Source organism: Sminthopsis crassicaudata, chromosome 2 (assembly GCF_048593235.1).
Source record: "Sminthopsis crassicaudata isolate SCR6 chromosome 2, ASM4859323v1, whole genome shotgun sequence".
NCBI lineage: Eukaryota > Metazoa > Chordata > Mammalia > Dasyuromorphia > Dasyuridae > Sminthopsis > Sminthopsis crassicaudata.
In genome coordinates, this window is record NC_133618.1 from 434156906 (window position 1) to 434174261 (window position 17356).

Genomic DNA, 17356 nt, shown 5'->3' on the forward strand with positions numbered 1-17356 from the left:
TTCATACAAAGTTTCCTAAAAGCCTCTTCAGAAACAAGTGCTGGGAATCTTCAGATGAAACAGGATTTTAAAAATGCTTTTTCTTTTACCTACTTATGATGTGGAACTATTGTCTGCTTTCCCTTTCTGCAATGCCAATTCAGAGAACCAGGAAGAGGTAGGGAACCCTGAACTGTCATAGTCTTACCTCTGGATACACACAGCAGTTCCAAATACACATATTTACAGGGAAAATTTGAGTCCCCTCTCTCCTAAAGAAAAGGGCTCCAAGGGCAATTGATGCCACAACAGAATAGCACCTGGTACCTGCCCACCTAGGAAGCCTGTTATCTTGCCCTTTTCGTACAGTTCTCTCTGCCTGAAATACCCTCATTGCTCTTTCTTCCCCTAATCAATTTCTCTCTATCCTTTAAAATACAATTCAAATGCCACCTCCTTTTTAAAATTTTAACTCTCAGTTAATGCCTTCTCTTTCAGTGACATTGCAGAGCACATTATTTGCAATTCCCTAATGTAGTTATTTAACACTGTATATTAGTTACACATGTTTCTCTCTCATTCTCTTCCTAGAATATAAGCTCCATGAAAAGCTAATAAGCTTTATATCTCTCCCAATAACTAGCACAAGGCTTCGTGTAATCAGGTTCAATAGATATTGCCTCAAGGGATCTACTACATAAATCTCAATCTCCAGGTCTTTCAAAACTTCTTTTGACTCAAATTCTCAAGTTTTACTAAGAAATCTCAGGCTACATTTCAGTCTTGTCCACCTTGATATAATACTTCTTTTGCTTGGACTATGAACTCTGTATGAGACACAATTTGGCCACAGAGACATGTTCAGCTGTGCGATGCTTTCCGTATTACCAAGTTATATAATAAAACAGATACCATATCAAATAAAGTGTGTAAACTGGTCTGTATTTCCCAGGTTCTTAAAGAACTAAAGGAGTCCTGAATTCACCTGAAAGCTTCTCCTTCTGATGACTCTGTCTTCTTATCAGCATCTGTCATAAGAAAGAAAAGAGAGAACTTGGCTTTTCATCTCACTTTACTTCAGATCACATAATTCAATGTCAAATACTCTATACTTCTTCAAAAAGATTGGCAGTACTCTAACTTCAGATTTGTTGGGTGGGAAGAACAAATGAGATGAATCATCTGAGAGAAACTGGGTATTCAGTAAATATTGATATTTGATCAGAAATTTCTTGCTCAACTGTATCTACTAAATGAGACAACTTTCTAGTCAGATCTAATGAACTTTCTAGTTCTGATCTAATGTCTAACTGTAACATACATAAACTGAAAACAAGGAATTAGAAGAATCAATCAAAAATGTCTGAACTTTCCCCCACAAATTTCTGCAAAACAACAAAAAATCCTTCCCATGCCTTCCCAAGGCACTTAATGTGGGATGGGAGTGAAGTGGCAGTTTCTGCTTTTTTTTTTTTTTTTTTTCTAATTCTGATTTTTTGGTCTTTTCCTGAGTTTGGAGGAAGCACAATGGTGTCACCTATACTGATTACAAGGTTTCACTGGCTCTACTAAAGAGCTGGAAATGAAACAGTGGTAAAGAAGACAGAACTGCCTTCCTTAAGGGTAATAAGGATTGAAAACAAGAAAGAACTAGGTTTGGATCAAGTCCAAACCATCATTTCATAGAAGAAACTGGATAAGCAACACAAATGGAATTCATACTCAAGAATTCTGAATCCAGTTCTCTTTCCTCTACACTACACTAAATTGGAATGATCCTACAGGGTTAAATAACTGAGACAAATTATCCCTAAATAACTCTGAAGAATGGCCAGTGGCAGTTCTACCTGGTATTCTTTATAAGAACACACTTTGGATTTCTGAGTCAAAGTGGTTCTATGCTCACCTGCAGACTTAGATTCAGATTGCTCCAACAAGTTGAGGAGTCGACCTCCATTTCTATTTCCCTCCTGGAACAGAGAGACAGAAGAATCACATTCTTGCAGAATAAGTCACTCTGCTACTCAATTTCTAAAATATAACTGTTACCTTAGATCACACCTTTTTGTACAGGTGAAAAAAGCTGTAGGACAATTCTAGAAACATTATTTTACTTTCTAGCAAATGGGGAATATACAGATAAGAAAGGCAAACAATGAGTTGTAAGCGATGACAAATGTGAAATATTCAAAGAAGTATAAAGTGATAAATTGTGAAGAAAGCAGATTTTTAAAAAGTTTAAAAATAGAAAGTACATTCAAAGGGTCAATCTATGAACTAATTATAATTATATAACAATTATATAACAAAGCATTACATGGTATTAAAAATAATACCATGGACAATGTTGGTACTATGCAAAAGTTAAAAGCACATAATTGTGTTCTTTTAACAAATATGTATGGTACTGCATATACTCTAGCTAACACTCTTGTGCCATTTTAATTAGCAATTTTTCAGAAGTATATTTTATAGTTTGAATTTTTGTTTTACATTTTTCAGTTCTATTAAAAACAAAATATATCAATTAAAAAATAAGAAAAAAGAAGGCAAGTAACAGATGAGACAAAAACAGTATTTCCCAAGGATAGAGACCCTATTCACACTGGCAATCATCTGATAGTCATAATCAATCATTAGCTAAAACTTTAGTTTCTCCTGAATGAGCCCAATGTGACTATCTCAAAGACTGCAGGTCTGTGGTGGACTTGGGAAGGTTAAGATACTAAGTAACTTAAGTCTCAGGTAGTAAATGCATATTGTGAAGTCGAAAGAACTAACCAGCCTGAAGGAATAAAAATTTTCCTTTAGACCTTGACATAACATTGGCTGTACATCACACTTTCAGGCAGTGACTTTCTTAATGGGTCTCTTTATACTTCACATGCTAAATTGATGTCTACATTTTGCTCTCTTCTCTAAGATGGCATAGTCAATTAGAATTCAGAACTAAGAAAAGGTGTTTCATCTAATCTTTAATCAAAGCTTCCTGCATACTCTCCCCACTACAGCCATCTGTGATAACCAAACTGGTTATCTCTCTGTGCTTTGCAGGTATTCCAGCCATTCTGCTTATTTCATAACTCTAACTAGAGATTCAAGAACACAAACAAATCCCAAGACAAAAAACAATGTAGCCTTAACCCAGAATTGTACACGGAAATGAATGATTAAATAAATCCTGCCTTGCACAACCCATTACTCACCCTTGTGTTCCTCTGCCTCGTCCTTTTCCCTCCAGAATCAGAAGGCTGCCCATTGCCTCTTTCCAGTTGGCTTCTTTGGTCATCTGCAGCCATCCGAAGGCACAAGTCTACATGACTCGGATACTCTTTGAAAGGAACTAGGGACTTGCAGAGGTAACATTTCTCCTTCCTATCCAGCCAGGAGAAAAGAAAAGAAGTTTTAGCATTCTCTTGTGCCTCTGAGCTCTTGGCTATGTCTCAAATGGTGTTTTTACTTCTCCAAGTTATTCCACAGAGAAGACAAAGTCTAGCAATGCAGATTTGCTCAGCGGGATCACCAATAAAACTAACCCGACGCCAATCAAAAGGACTGAGTGATTAGCGGTTTTCCCTGGCTGTTCCTCTGTACCCTGCTGCTGCAGCAGTGGGATGGTAATGAAATCAGCTCTTCTAACTATCTCAAACAATGCTGATTGCTCTTCAGACACAAAACATTCTGTCAAACTCTGCTGAAATTAAGTGTTATGGTTTTTTTTTTTCCAAAGGAGAGTTAAAATTTTGATAGAAAAAAAAGTAAGTACATTAAATCAAGATGACATTTTACTGGGGGTGAATGTACTCTTCTGATTAGTAAATCAACTCTATGTGATTACTTCATTTTACAACCTGCATCATCAACTAAGAAGTTCCCCCAAACTCCTGGTTCTGATGGAGAGTTCTATATAATCTTAACACTTCCATCTATGTTTCTTTTTGTCTAACCCAATCACCTGCAGCTTCCAAAGTAGTTAGGGCTAGAGAGCAAGAAGAAAACTAAGTCCATAAAATAATCTAACCAGGGAATCAAAGAGTAAGACAGTATACATTAAAAGCATCATATTAAAAATAAAGGAATGAGGATCTTGTTTCCCTGGAGATCAGGGGAAAGACAATATTTGCAATGCAAGAAAATTCTATGGTGCCAAATATTATTCCAAATAAAGCCTCTCTTGGACATAATACCCTGAGTTTTTCTTCCTGGCTACTTGTGTTTAATAACCATAAGAGACTGAGATACTGTAAAGAAATATATATTACTAAGAAGGTTTGCAGACTCTCTTCTAGGAATCCACTTTAAAAAGGAAAAATACTCAATTGCCTAACAGTGGACAATGCCTTGCTCTTTTGAGGCCATTAAAAAATATTTGTTAAATGAATGGAAAGGCCACAAGTTTGGTTTTGCCTAAAGTAAAGAATGGACTAGATGACCTCTCAAAGTTCCTTCTGGTCCTAAGATTTATGATTTAAAATTTGTATCTTGATGCTAAATATTTTTGCCTTTTAATTTAATCATTCTAAGTTAACATTAGGGGTATCTCAACTATTTTCATGGAAGGGCATTTGCAAATAACCTCTTTTTTAGATGCTTCTGGCCCATTCCATTTCGCTGCATAACCTTCTCCAATCTAGCTCTCAACTACAAAACAAGAAAATGGCCCACATTTTTCTGAGAGCTACATGAAGCTCCATATTGCAATGTGAACTCCAAGCAAATGGGAACCTAAAAGTGGTATGTGAGTGAAGGGCAGTGTCTGCTATTTTTTTTTCTAATTCTGATTTTTTTATATTTTCCTGAGTTTGGAGGAAGTACAATGGTGTCACCTCTACTGATATAATTTAGGATGAAGAAAAAGAAACTTGGATAATCCAAATAATGCAGTGACTAACATGCTAGAGAAGGAAAATAGGAACGAGGAATTAGAAATAGGAACTAGACTCTTCATTCAGTACAAACTATTTTATAGGAAACAAGAGTGCCAAAATGCAGCATACCTACTTACTTGTCAATGTCTAGGGATGGCTGGATATCTCTCCCATTGTCATTTTTACTCTTGGCCTGTTTCCTTTTCCGAGTCAACACTTCCAAAAGAAAAGAAACTTGTTAAGATTGCAGGAGGTTTTGCTTCATTTCCTGCAGTGCTATGGTGTTTCACTGAATGCTTTACAAGATGCCCAGGACAGAATCTGAAGGACACTGTATAACTGGGGCCTTGTCCAAATCCATTCCTCTAGGGAAAAACAGCATGTGTAAAGCAAGCCACTGTTCCACTGCATGGAGTGCAGCATCTGTACCATATACACTGAGGTGACTCTGGAATCCCATGAAGTAATCTTTCTCCTATCAATTTAGGATGTATGAATAGTCAAACCAATCCACTCAAGGGGCCAATGCTGATATTTCTAGTACCTCTGCAAAATATCTTTTGGGTAACAACTTATTTGAGGCAGATTTATCCAGGAAAAAATAATCACTGGTGTTAACTTAAAGTACTTAAAAGTTAACTCCTTTCTCCTCTTCCCTACCCCTATGACACTAAGGTGTTGTGATGTAAGCTAATTAATGATAGTACTTCTGACTTTTTCTTCATGACAGCCCTTCAGATATCTGAAGAAAGCCCTTTCAATCTTTCTTATCCAGTTCCTGCATTTGCTGCTCCTGTGATGTAGTTTTAAGATCTTTTAACCATCCCAGTATTATTACTTGAGAAATAATCCAATTATTCAGTGTACTTCTTATAACATTGTGGCTAAAACCAAATATAATATTCTAGATGTGACCTTAGCAGTGTAGAATACCAGTGTAGATAATTATCTTCCTTGACTTGGGCACCAGGCACTATTGATTTATTTATATCACATTGAGCTAAGTCGTTTTTATAATGCATTTGAGCACATGATTTTGTTTTGTTTTGTTTTTAACTTAAATAGAACATTTTATATTTGCCAATGTAAAGTTTCAATTTGTTAGTTTGCGTTCAAAATTCCAGTCTGTTAAAATAATTTAGGATTTTAATTTTGTCTACTAACATTACCTACCCCTCCTTAGCATCCAAAACATAACAGAAATACACAACAATAAATGAAAGCAATTGCAATATAATCTTAGTGATGTTTTATATCTGAAAAACAGCATAAACAAAAGAACATACACAACCAAAAAAGAAGGCAAGCTAGTTTTGTGAAAGAAGTAAAGGACAACACTGTTACATTGGTTATACATGAAATATTAAAAGAAAACCACAAAGGCTTCAAGTGAGTTGGGCATAGCAGGCATATAAATGTTAATTAACATAAATTATTTATTTTGAAAAAAATGGAAGGAAAAGCACAGAAATTCAGACGTTATCTGATCAAATACATTTTTCAGTGAGGACCCTCTTCATAAAATTCTTGAGAAGTATTTATCCAACCTGTGTGTGAAAATATCCAGTAAGGGGGGTCTTACCACCTTCTAAGACAGCTCATTCTATTTTTGGACAGTAAGAATTACTTTAAAGTACTTTTATTTATATTGACTTCAAGTCTGCCTCTTCATACCATTACCACCTGAATACTTCTGCCATTTGGACTGAAGAAGAAAGAAAAAGTGTTAAGTAGCTACTGAAGAAAATCTCTATGTCTTTATCCAAGTAATAATATATACAAAGATAAAGCCTTGAACAGACCAAGGCCAGAAATAAAGTCTACTAGGGTATAACTAAAGACTATCTCAGGCTGACAAGGATCCATTCATCAACTTACTTTGGCTTTAAATACCTACAAACTGTACTAACTTCTGACTCATATTTCACCATCCTAGCCACACGGTTAATATATATGTTAAATGTTTAGTAGAAATTAATACATTGAGATCTCATGTTGTGCAGATGCCAAGCATTCAAAAACTTTTCTATCTTCAAGTAGAAGCATTCAAGAAATATTCAGGAACCAATTTACAGGAAGATTTGAAAGAACTCAGTATTTGCCTATTGGACTAAGTGAATAATGCCAGATATTAAGATAGTAAAATTCTGGCTGATATTTTAAACCCAAAATTAACTGCTTCTCATCTCTTAAAGATACCACCACAAGTAAGAAGCAGAAGCTAGAAAAAGTCAGTGGTGTTTAAGGAAACAAGGGTCTCCCTCTTTGTAGATGCCATTCAGAACAACATGATGTAGGCTGTGGTATAGAAGGCAATACAGACAAAATCAGTTGGGACATAGAAACAGCTGATAATGATTAAGGTCCTATTGCCAGGCTGAATGAATTGCTTTGCCTGGATAGAAACAGGAAAACCATGGTAGTGACTGCTGCTAATTATCACTCTTGGGCCAATCCTGCTGCCTCACAATCTTTCCCTTGCTGAGGAGCTCTTTCCCAGGCAGTTGATACTTCTGGCAACAATCACACACTTCATAGCACTTGGATCAAATTTCTTAGCTTCCAGCCTAAATCTACTCCTTTCTACTCCTAGCACCTTTGTTCCTGTTTTACAGGGATAGAACATCTTTTTCTCTTGGACACTGTATATACCTCTTTCTGTACATAGACACAATGTTTCCAAATTCTACCTATCTTTTTTTTTTTTTTTTTTTTTTTTTTGAGGCTGGGGTTAAGTGACTTGTCTAGGGTCACACAGCTAGGAAGTGTTAAGTGTCTGAGACCAAATTTGAACTTGGGTCCTCCTGAATTCAGGGCTGGTGCTCTATTAAATTCTACCTATCTTTCAAGATCCAACTAAAGTTCCATAACTTCTATATGAAACTTATTCCTACATTCCAACTTAAATTTATATTGCTCTCAGGATGTTAAATCCCCATCTCTAACATTTACTACAAGATGACTTTTGGGGTTCCTTCCAATCCTAAACCTGCAATTTTGTTTTTACTGAATTCTGATCTCAATTTAGCACTTGTTAGTTTCTCATTCACATATATTAATTATGTCTCCTTACCTGTACTGTAGGGACCTCGGAGGGTAGGGAACAAATACAATATTTATCTGTATCCATTATAGTATTTAAAAAATTGTAGAACATATAGAAGATATTAAATAAACACCTATTTATCTTTACATATATTGCAAGCAAATGTTCAAGAAACAGTAGGAGAATGGATAAGGGAAAAAATGACAAAAGGTTACTATTTTATAATATTTAATATTAACTTCAACTTATGTAATAGACCATGCTGGGGAACATATCTAGATTTCCCATAGAATCCCACTGTCTTACTATGATATGTACTAATAGAAATCCCTTCATAAAGACAAGAAATCTGAATCAGCTTATAGGTAGACAACTGAATTTTCATCTGGAAAAAAAAAAATGATCCCTATATGGTCTTATCAGCCATTAGTGTGGTGAGCCAAGGAGACAAAGCATTAGAACTTTTGTTGCCTTATTTCAGAGTTTGATCAACAAGATAAGAGGAAGAGAAGCAAAAGGGAAAAAGAGGACAGCAATGTGAGCAAAGCAGTTCACCTCCAAGGACATTTATATTTCATAAAGATAAACAAGCCTTTGAAGCTTTGCTTTTGGGAAATCTTGCCAACAGTAGCCCAATTTTCCCTAGAAACCTTATCCATTGGCCTGACACTCTGGAAAGCTTCCCGATCTATCGCAAGGACTTAGTCTGACCTTGAAGACAGGTGCTTCAGAAATTAGCACCTAACACACCAAATTTGTGCTGGGTTCAATTAAAAAAAACAATCCCCCCCCAAAAAAAACAGATGTAATCTAGGTTTTAGGATGTAACTAAGTAAAGATATTTACACAGGTCACAAGTACAATAGGTGTCTTAAGCAAACCAGAAAAACTGTTCATACTCTTAACAAAGCAGTAGCTTAGCATTCAACTCCTACCCCCAATCCTCAAGATAAAATCAGAAAGTGAATTATAGGATTGAATAACAAAGATACAGAACTATAGCAACTTTAGGAGCATCATCCATTATTCTAATTTGTAGCATCACAGGATAATAGCTTTTGAGCTTGAAGAGACCTAAGAGATGATCTAATTCAATCTATTTTATAGATGAGGAAACTGAGGCCCAAACATAGGCAAATAACTTTGCCAAGGTCACAGAGGTTGTATGTGCTAGATCCAGGATTTGAATTCAAGTCTTAGACATCTTAATCCAACACTTTTTTCTGATCCAAGCTTTCTACACAGGGGAATATTTGGAATAACCAATATTCAAAATTTTTTCCCTTCATGATATACTAAATGTGACTGCAGCCCCTTTAAAAGTGAATATAAAGCAAATGGTGATGTTCACATAGTTGTCACATAGTTGTTTGCAAATTTGCAGCTAAAACTATGAAAGGGAAGCTATTTGGGGTAGTGGGAAAAGACTGGAAAGACATGATTACACAACAAATCTTGTGAAACTGATATGGGGATGGATAGCAGATTATCATTATCTTAAACTACATCAACAAAATACATTATCGAAAAAGTAACAAATGATAATGGTGCCAATCTCCTCTGTGTTGGGCAGATCAAATCCACAACACCCCATCCAGCTTTAAGTGTCACATTTTATTTAGTAAGAATGTTGACAAACTGGAACACATCTAAGGGAGTTAAGAGGATAATGTAAATAAATGCATAAGATATAAGAACAATTAGAAATACCAGGGATGTTTAGCTTAGAAGAGGCATATTAGTACTTGTCTTCAAGAATTTAACTGAGAGCTCCAATGGTCAAAAGAGCCATCTACACCCAGAAAGAGGACTGTGGGAACTGAATGTGAGGACCTGAATAGTGACTGCGTGAAAGGAGGAAAAGAAATTAATGTAAAGGGACATATGTGTTTGAATCCAAAAAAGTTAACACCTAATTAAATATGAAACCCAATAAACATTTATTAAATGCCAAAAAAAAAAAAAAAAAAAAGAAGAATAATTTAACTAAGAAGGGAAAGACAGATTCCTCATCTGTAAAATGAGAGATCTGGCCTAAGATGATCTTCTGAAGTCTGTTCTACCATTAGATGTATTATGACCCTATCTATAAAGATAAAGGCTTATTTTGTTTGTTCCCAAAGGACAGAACTAAGAGCAATGGTTGGAAGTTTTAGAAAGGTAGATTTTGGCTCTAGAAAAGCAAAATAATCCTGTGTCCTAAATGAGCTACTTTAGAGAGAGTGAATTCACAGATGGGGTCTCTTGTGGAAGTATAGGTAAAATTAGATGACTTCTAAAGTTCCTTCTAATCTGCGTTTCTATAAATGTTTCCTAGTTTTGGACTCAAAAGATCATTGTCAACCTAAATTAAATGTTTTCAAAGACTAATTTACAGGAAGTCCCAGAAAGGAATTCTTTCTGCCTTTTTAGTGTAGAGTTATAGATTCTTCCACTTTTGCTACCATTTAAAGTCTTAGATACACTAGGACTCCTCCAGAGAAATCTGAATTTCTAACACACAAAAAAGGATACTTTTCTCAGTACTCCAGAAAGAATAAATAAGCCAAAGGACAAAATACACATAAGAGCTCTCTCAAACCTGTTTCTGAGTTTGACTAATGGTACACTTTTGGAAGAAAGAGTTTATATAGGTTTTTCATGATCAATACAGTTTAAAGGATGTTTTTGTTTGTTTGTTTGTTTGTTTGTTTTTTGAGGGTGGGATAGGAGTTTTTGCATAGGAACAAAAAAAGGGAATTTTTGACCCTGTTCAAACTGTTGGGATAATTTAGGATTCTGAAATAAACCAGATTTCTCCATTGATGGACATGAATGTTCTGCTCTTCAACTTAATCTCTGATGTTCCTGAAGTTAGCCAATCAAAATACAAGTTTTAGCAAGGGCTTGGCAATTCTTATTGCAAGGACAAATGTGAACACTAAGAAATACTTAACATTCTCTTGAGGTCTATGTAGAAATGAGTATATTAGATATAAAATGGGAAAAATACAATTTAACTCTAAAAGTCCCAGGTAACTAAGTATAAGTAATCTTTGTTTAATCAAACAGTTTGAAATGTCATTCACAAGGGTGAGCACAAACAACCAGGTACATTGAAAAAGGAACTCAATGAGAAGGAAGTATATCTCACACCTATAATTCAGCCTCAGCAAAGGCAATGTGAGGCACTGGGATTCCAATCTTGGTTGACTTGGTGGCTAAAAACCATAGCCTGTGATGGGAACCTCCATGTCATGTCTGGACAGGCCATCCAACCTGAGCCTGTCCCACCCTCCCTCACCTCAATTCCTGAAGAACTTGGAACCCTCAAGACTTAGTTCTAGGGGCAGCTAGATGGCACAATGGATAGAGCACCAGACCTGAGTTTAAATCTGGCTTCACTTAACACTTCCTGACTGTGTGACCCTGGGCAAGTCACTTAATCCCCATTGCTTCAGCAAAAAAAACCCAAACAAAGAAAAACTTAGTTCCAAGTATCACCTTCTATACAAGGTCCTTCCTGATTCTCCAAAATACCAAAGCCCTCATTCCCAAACCACTTTATATTCATTTCATATATATTCTACATATGTGTATGCATACATAATGTGCCCCATTAGAATGTAAATTCTTTTTAGATAGGGATTGTCTCACTTCAGCCTTTGCCCAGTGCTTATAACTGTGCCAGAGAGTCTACTATTAAATGCTAGTTAGGTAGTTGACTGATTGACTGTGAATGCAACCACTTCCAAACTGGAGCCTTAAAAGAGTCTTCACAATTCAAGGTTACAGCAACTCACCTCACTGAGTATGACCAAGACTGACTTAAACTTAATTTTAAAAAATATGAAGCATAAGAAATGACCGGCAGGAGGAATACAGAGAGGCTTGGAGAGACTTAAATCAACTGTTGCTGAGTGAAATGAGCAGAACCAGAAGATCACTATACACTTCAACAACAATACTGTATGAGGATGTATTCTGATGGAAGTGGAAATCTTCAACATAAAGAAGATCCAACTCACTTCCAGTTGATCAATGATGGACAGAAATAACCATACCCAGAGAAGGAACACTGGAAAGCGAATAATTAATGTGCAACAAGAAAATGGTATTTACACACATATATTGTATCTAGGTTATATTGTAACACATGTAAAATGTATGGGATTACCTGCCATCGGGGGGAGGGAGTGAAGGAAGGGAGGGGATAATTTGGAAAAATGAATAAAAATAAATAAATAAATTTTTTAAAAATGAAGCAACAACTACATGAAAGGTACTATGATGATATTGAATATAGAAAGACAAAAGCAAAGAAACCTTATCTTCAAGGAATTAGAGCTCTACTAAAATACATTCTATTTTTTAAAATCTCTTCCAGTTCTTATGATCTTTGGTCTCTTTTCAGCGTCTGGAAATACTATCTTATATTGGCTAAAATCCCTTTCAGAAGGGAAACAAAATGTTTGTTACCACTTGTAGATTCTTTCTGTATGTGTGAAATATAATAAGCAGTCACATATTTTTACATACACATAATAATAAGCAATTGCTTATTATTATCTTAATTTTATAGATGAGAAAACAGATAAAAAGAGGTCAATCTTGCTTAGGCTCACACAGCTAATTAAGTGTTAAAGGCAAAGTTAGAACACAAGTCTAAATGACTTCCAGATAGAGAGGTGATGATCTTAAGACTGAAAATTGAAGCATTTCTTTCTTTCTTTTTTTTTTTTGGGGGGGGTAGCTCGAGGGAACAACACAAGGATATATGTGTGTACATAAACACACATGTATGTACATATATACACACAGTTGAACAAGGTAATAACCAATTGCATGCACATATGGGATTAATCAGAGAAAAAATAACTTAATCCTAAGGAATTGGCAGGTCAAAGAATAAAGCATGGAAAAATAGCAAATTTCATCAGAGAAAACAAGAAGACAATAAAAACAAACTTTTAGGATGCAGTCAAATTGGGGAAAATTTGTTTTCTCTCTAAACAGTTTCACCAACAACAACAACAAAAAAAAAAAAAAAAAAAAAAAAGAAAACACAGATCAGTAAATTTGGCGTGGAATTAAAAAAAGAAAGTCAAACTTTTATATATATATATATATATATATATATACATATATATATATATATATATATATATATATATATATATATATATATATATATATATATATATATATATATATATATATATATATATATATATATATATATGTTGGATTTAACATATATAACATTTATTGAACTACCTGCCATCTAAGAGAGGAGGTGGAGGGAAGGAGGGGATAATTTGGAACAGAAGGCTTTGCAAGGATCAATGTTGAGAAATTACCATAAAATTATCCAAAAAAAAGCTTTAATTAAAAAAATATATATAATAAAAAAGAAAAAAACACCAATAATTTCAGGAAAGTAGTGGTATAAGAACTATTTAACTTTTATATAGTGTATACCATATATGTAAGGGAGGAGGCAGGGAAGAAGGGAGAAAGAGAGAGAAGAGAGGGAGGAGAGGGGAAAATGGGGAGAGGGGGAGGGGAAGGTGGAGAGAGGGAGAGAGCTAACTTTAAAAAGCACTTCATATATAGAGTACCTCAAAAATCTCAATGCAGTCTTAAACTACTAAAGTTTGGGAACACTCTTTTAGTTCATCTGATATTCACAATATCCATGTAAAGCAGCTGCTTTTTACTACCCTAATTACAGATGAGAAAATAGAGGCCACAAAAGGTTAAGTGAATTACTCAGGCTCACAAGGTTAGTTAACTGCTGGAGGCAAAATTGGAATACAAGTCTTAATATACTCCTGAAGGGCTTTTACTTTAGAAATAGCTAATGTGGTAATTTGTTTTGCTTGATGATACATATTTGTAACAGTTTTGTTTCTGTTGCTTTCTCTATGTGGAACACATATAGGAAAGAATTTGGAACCAAAAATAACGTTGAATGGAAAAAAAAACAAAAAAACAAAAACAACCCTATTCGTCTTTACTCCAAGCCTATTCAATATACTACAATCTAAAAGCTCTATGTTAAATAACCCCAGAAAAATCATCAGCCTTCCTCTATATTACCAACAAAATCCAGCATGAAGAAGACAAATTCCATTAAAAATGGCCAAGGAATATATAAAATATTATAAAACTTAAACACAACACCTAAATTGAATATAACAGTAAAATGCCTTTAAAAAAAAAAGCTAAATAATTGGTAAAATATTAATTCCTCATGATTAAGATAAGCCAATATAAATAAAAATACTATCTAAATTATTTTTCTTATTCAGTGCCATCCAGTGAAAGTGCCAAGGGATTATTTTCAAAAGCTAAAAATAATAGCAACCAAATTCATTTAGAAGAAAAAAAGGGTAATAATGGGAAAAAAAAGAACTATACTATCACTATATTATAAAGCAATAACCATCAAAACAATTTGGTATTGGTTAAAAAATGAAGAGTTCAATCAATGGCACAGATCAGGTACAATCTAATATAAAGAGGCAAACAGTAACACAGCATTCAATAAACTCAAACTAATGGGGTAATGATTCTGTATTCAACAAAAACTACTGGAAATGGGAAAACAGTTGACAAAAACTGGGCACAGAACACTTTCACATTTTAAAAGATTGAGATATAAGAACAGCAAGAAAGAAAATATGTTACAATCATAGATAAGAAAGCAGTTCATGATCAAATAAGGAATAAAAACGATCATAAAAATAAAATAATTTTGATTACATAAAACTAAAAAAGATTTTACAAAACAATTTCAAGGCAGTTAAAATTAGAAGAAAAATAGAAAATTGAAAGAAAAATCAGGCAGGCAAGTTTTTTTCATAAAGGTCATATTTCCAATATCTATAAGGAACAGATTCAAATACATAAGAATAAGAACCATTCCCCAAATAGTCATAGGAAAAAAATGTTCCAAACCTTTAAAAAATAGAAAAATGCAAATTAACACAACTGAAGTTCCATCTCACACTATCAGACTAGCAAAAATAACAAAGGAAAAGATGATAAATACTGAAAAAATATGTTGGTACATGTTGGAATTATGAACCGGACCAGCTATCCTGAAAAGTAATTGTAACTATATCCCCAAAGTCACAAATATATAAATACTTTGACCAAGCAATACTACTATCAGTCTTATACCCCCAGGGGGAAAAAAATAAGGCTAATCATGGTATAATAGGATTGTAATGGAATGAAAGAAAAAGTAAAAAAAAAAAAAAAATCTTTCAGAAAATCTTAGGGAGTCTAAACTTACATATAATGAAAGAAGCAGAATTAGAAGAAAAGAAATGGAATGATGATGATTCATCATCATGAATCATGATACCTGTACCTCCTGACAGAGTGGGTGAAAAATATTCTGGACCTATATTGTTTGTTTGTTACAAGGAATATGATTAACTTATTTTCCTCCAAGAGAAAAAGACCACAAGAAAAAGGGACATTTAAGCATTTTTTTTAATGTGCAAAAAAGAACAGGTCAAAAAATAACAAATAAGCAGGATGGTGTGAAAGTGACATGCTGAATTTATCATATAATTTTTAAAAAAGCAAATTGTAAGTAATTGAAACCAGTGGTTCCACCTTTTGGGAATATTTTCCCATTCTACTTTGTACAAAGAATGTTTATATTTGTATATATTATATTTCAGGGAAAGGGGAAAAAAAGGAAGGAAAGAATCATCAAAAGCTGAATAATAGAAAAGGACATGCGAGCATGATAGACTCTCTAAGAGTACTAGAATAGGTAGACTTAGACATATTAAGATATAGAGTAGATCTCCTGGACCTCTCTGCAATGCTTCATCCAATTAATTACCTTACTTTTGATGTATCAATCTTCACGACTCATTCAATCCCTAATTTTTACAGAGGTGGTCAAGGATATGTTTATAAAGAAACTGAACATTAGTCCTCTTCTTCTAGCCCACTGTAATCTAGATGAACAGGTCTTCTCTCTTCTCTCTTCTCCATTTCTCTTCATCTCAAAACCCCTGATTTCAACCCTTTTACTCTTATCCTGTTTCATAAAGTAAGCAAAAGTGAAAGCCAAGTCCTCTTACCTGTGTCCCCTACCCCCATTCTCTCCTATCTCCTTCAACAAACTAAATCCTTAATTATTCTCCCCATGCTTAATAATCAATTTCTCCATAGCTACTCCATATCCTTCCTTACAAGTCCAAGTCTATCCATTCTATAAAAATTTCCACTGTATCTGCTATTCCCTCAGCCTATCTTTCCTTCATTTCTCAGCAAAACTCTTAGAAAAAAACTTTATACTTACTAGCCTCTAATTCTTCTCCCACTCCTTAATCCTTTACAATTAGACCTCTAACTTCATTATTAAATTATATTTCTAAGTCACCAATTTTTTCTTATGATGGTCTTCCAAACACCCCCACCCTCCTTTCTGTCCAACCCAGCACTTATCCTTCTAGACCTCTCTGCTACATCTGACAACTGCCCATCTTCTTTATTTTCTTTAGGTTTTTTTTGTTACACCACTCTCTGTAAGTCCTATCTCCAGCTATTTGACCACTTCTTTTCAGCTGGTTCATCTTTACCATGCTTTATAAATGTATGTAAACCTCTTAAGACTATTTCCTAGACCCTTCTTTTCTCTTCTCTACTTTTTATTTCTGAAGATATCTTATTAGCTCCCATAGGTTTAATTATCTTGCAGATGACTCACATCTATGTATCTAGTTCTAGTTTCTGCTCCAAGTTTTAATCAAGGATCAATCACTAATTGCCAAGGTAATCAGAAATTTCAAAATGGATTTACAGAAACACCAAGTCCAATATGCACAAAAGAAAATTCACTATCTTTCCTCCAAAGCCCATTCTTCTTCCAGACTTAGCTATTTCTGTCAAAAGGCAACACACCCATATTTTCAATCCTGCAGGATCCTTAGCATTGTTTCCAATTCCTCACTCTCACTCTGCAAAGTCAATCAGTTGCTAAATATTGCAAGCTCAACAATATCTCTATCCACTAAACTATTCTCCATAACTGATGGGGGTTGAGGTCCCTTTAAGATTCTTCTCTGACTGCCCATGGCTGACCTTGACTCACAAATCCTGGTCAAAAGCACTCTTGAATATCCGGGCCCAGCCCCACTATCTGCTCAGCTTCCCTCAGCCCTCACCTGATCTGAGCTAACTGAAAAGCCCGCCAAGAACTTGGGGCACCGCCCATCTCCTTTTAGGTATAAAAGGGCCACACTGGAGCCCTCTCTTTGCAGGAACCCTCCCCACCAACACATGGTATCCTTCCAGACATGTAAGGGTTCCTGCCCACCCAGAGGCCACCTTCGGCCCTGGTGTCTTTCTAACTGAACTTTACTTCCAAATTTCTACAATAAATCTTTTACTTATCAATCTAGGTTTTTGGGCCTGTAAATTCATTTACAGGGGACACTGCGCCTCATGGGAT

At 34.9% G+C, this 17356-nt stretch overlaps 1 protein-coding gene across 7 annotated transcripts in view; it reads right to left on the minus strand.

Moving 5' to 3' along the window:
• Positions 1-17356, minus strand: part of UIMC1 (ubiquitin interaction motif containing 1) — a 142672-nt gene that overhangs the window by 2835 nt on the left and 122481 nt on the right. For 6 of the 7 annotated variants that reach the window (XM_074292211.1, XM_074292212.1, XM_074292214.1 and 3 more), the window contains 4 exons: positions 4985-5063; positions 3186-3354; positions 1886-1949; positions 965-1007 (listed from right to left, as the gene is read on the minus strand). In XM_074292211.1, the coding sequence (XP_074148312.1) occupies positions 965-1007; positions 1886-1949; positions 3186-3354; positions 4985-5063 (355 nt within the window). Of the gene's footprint in view, positions 1-964; positions 1008-1885; positions 1950-3185; positions 3355-4976; positions 5064-17356 lie in introns of those variants that run through there. The other variant, XM_074292213.1, reaches the window with a different exon arrangement.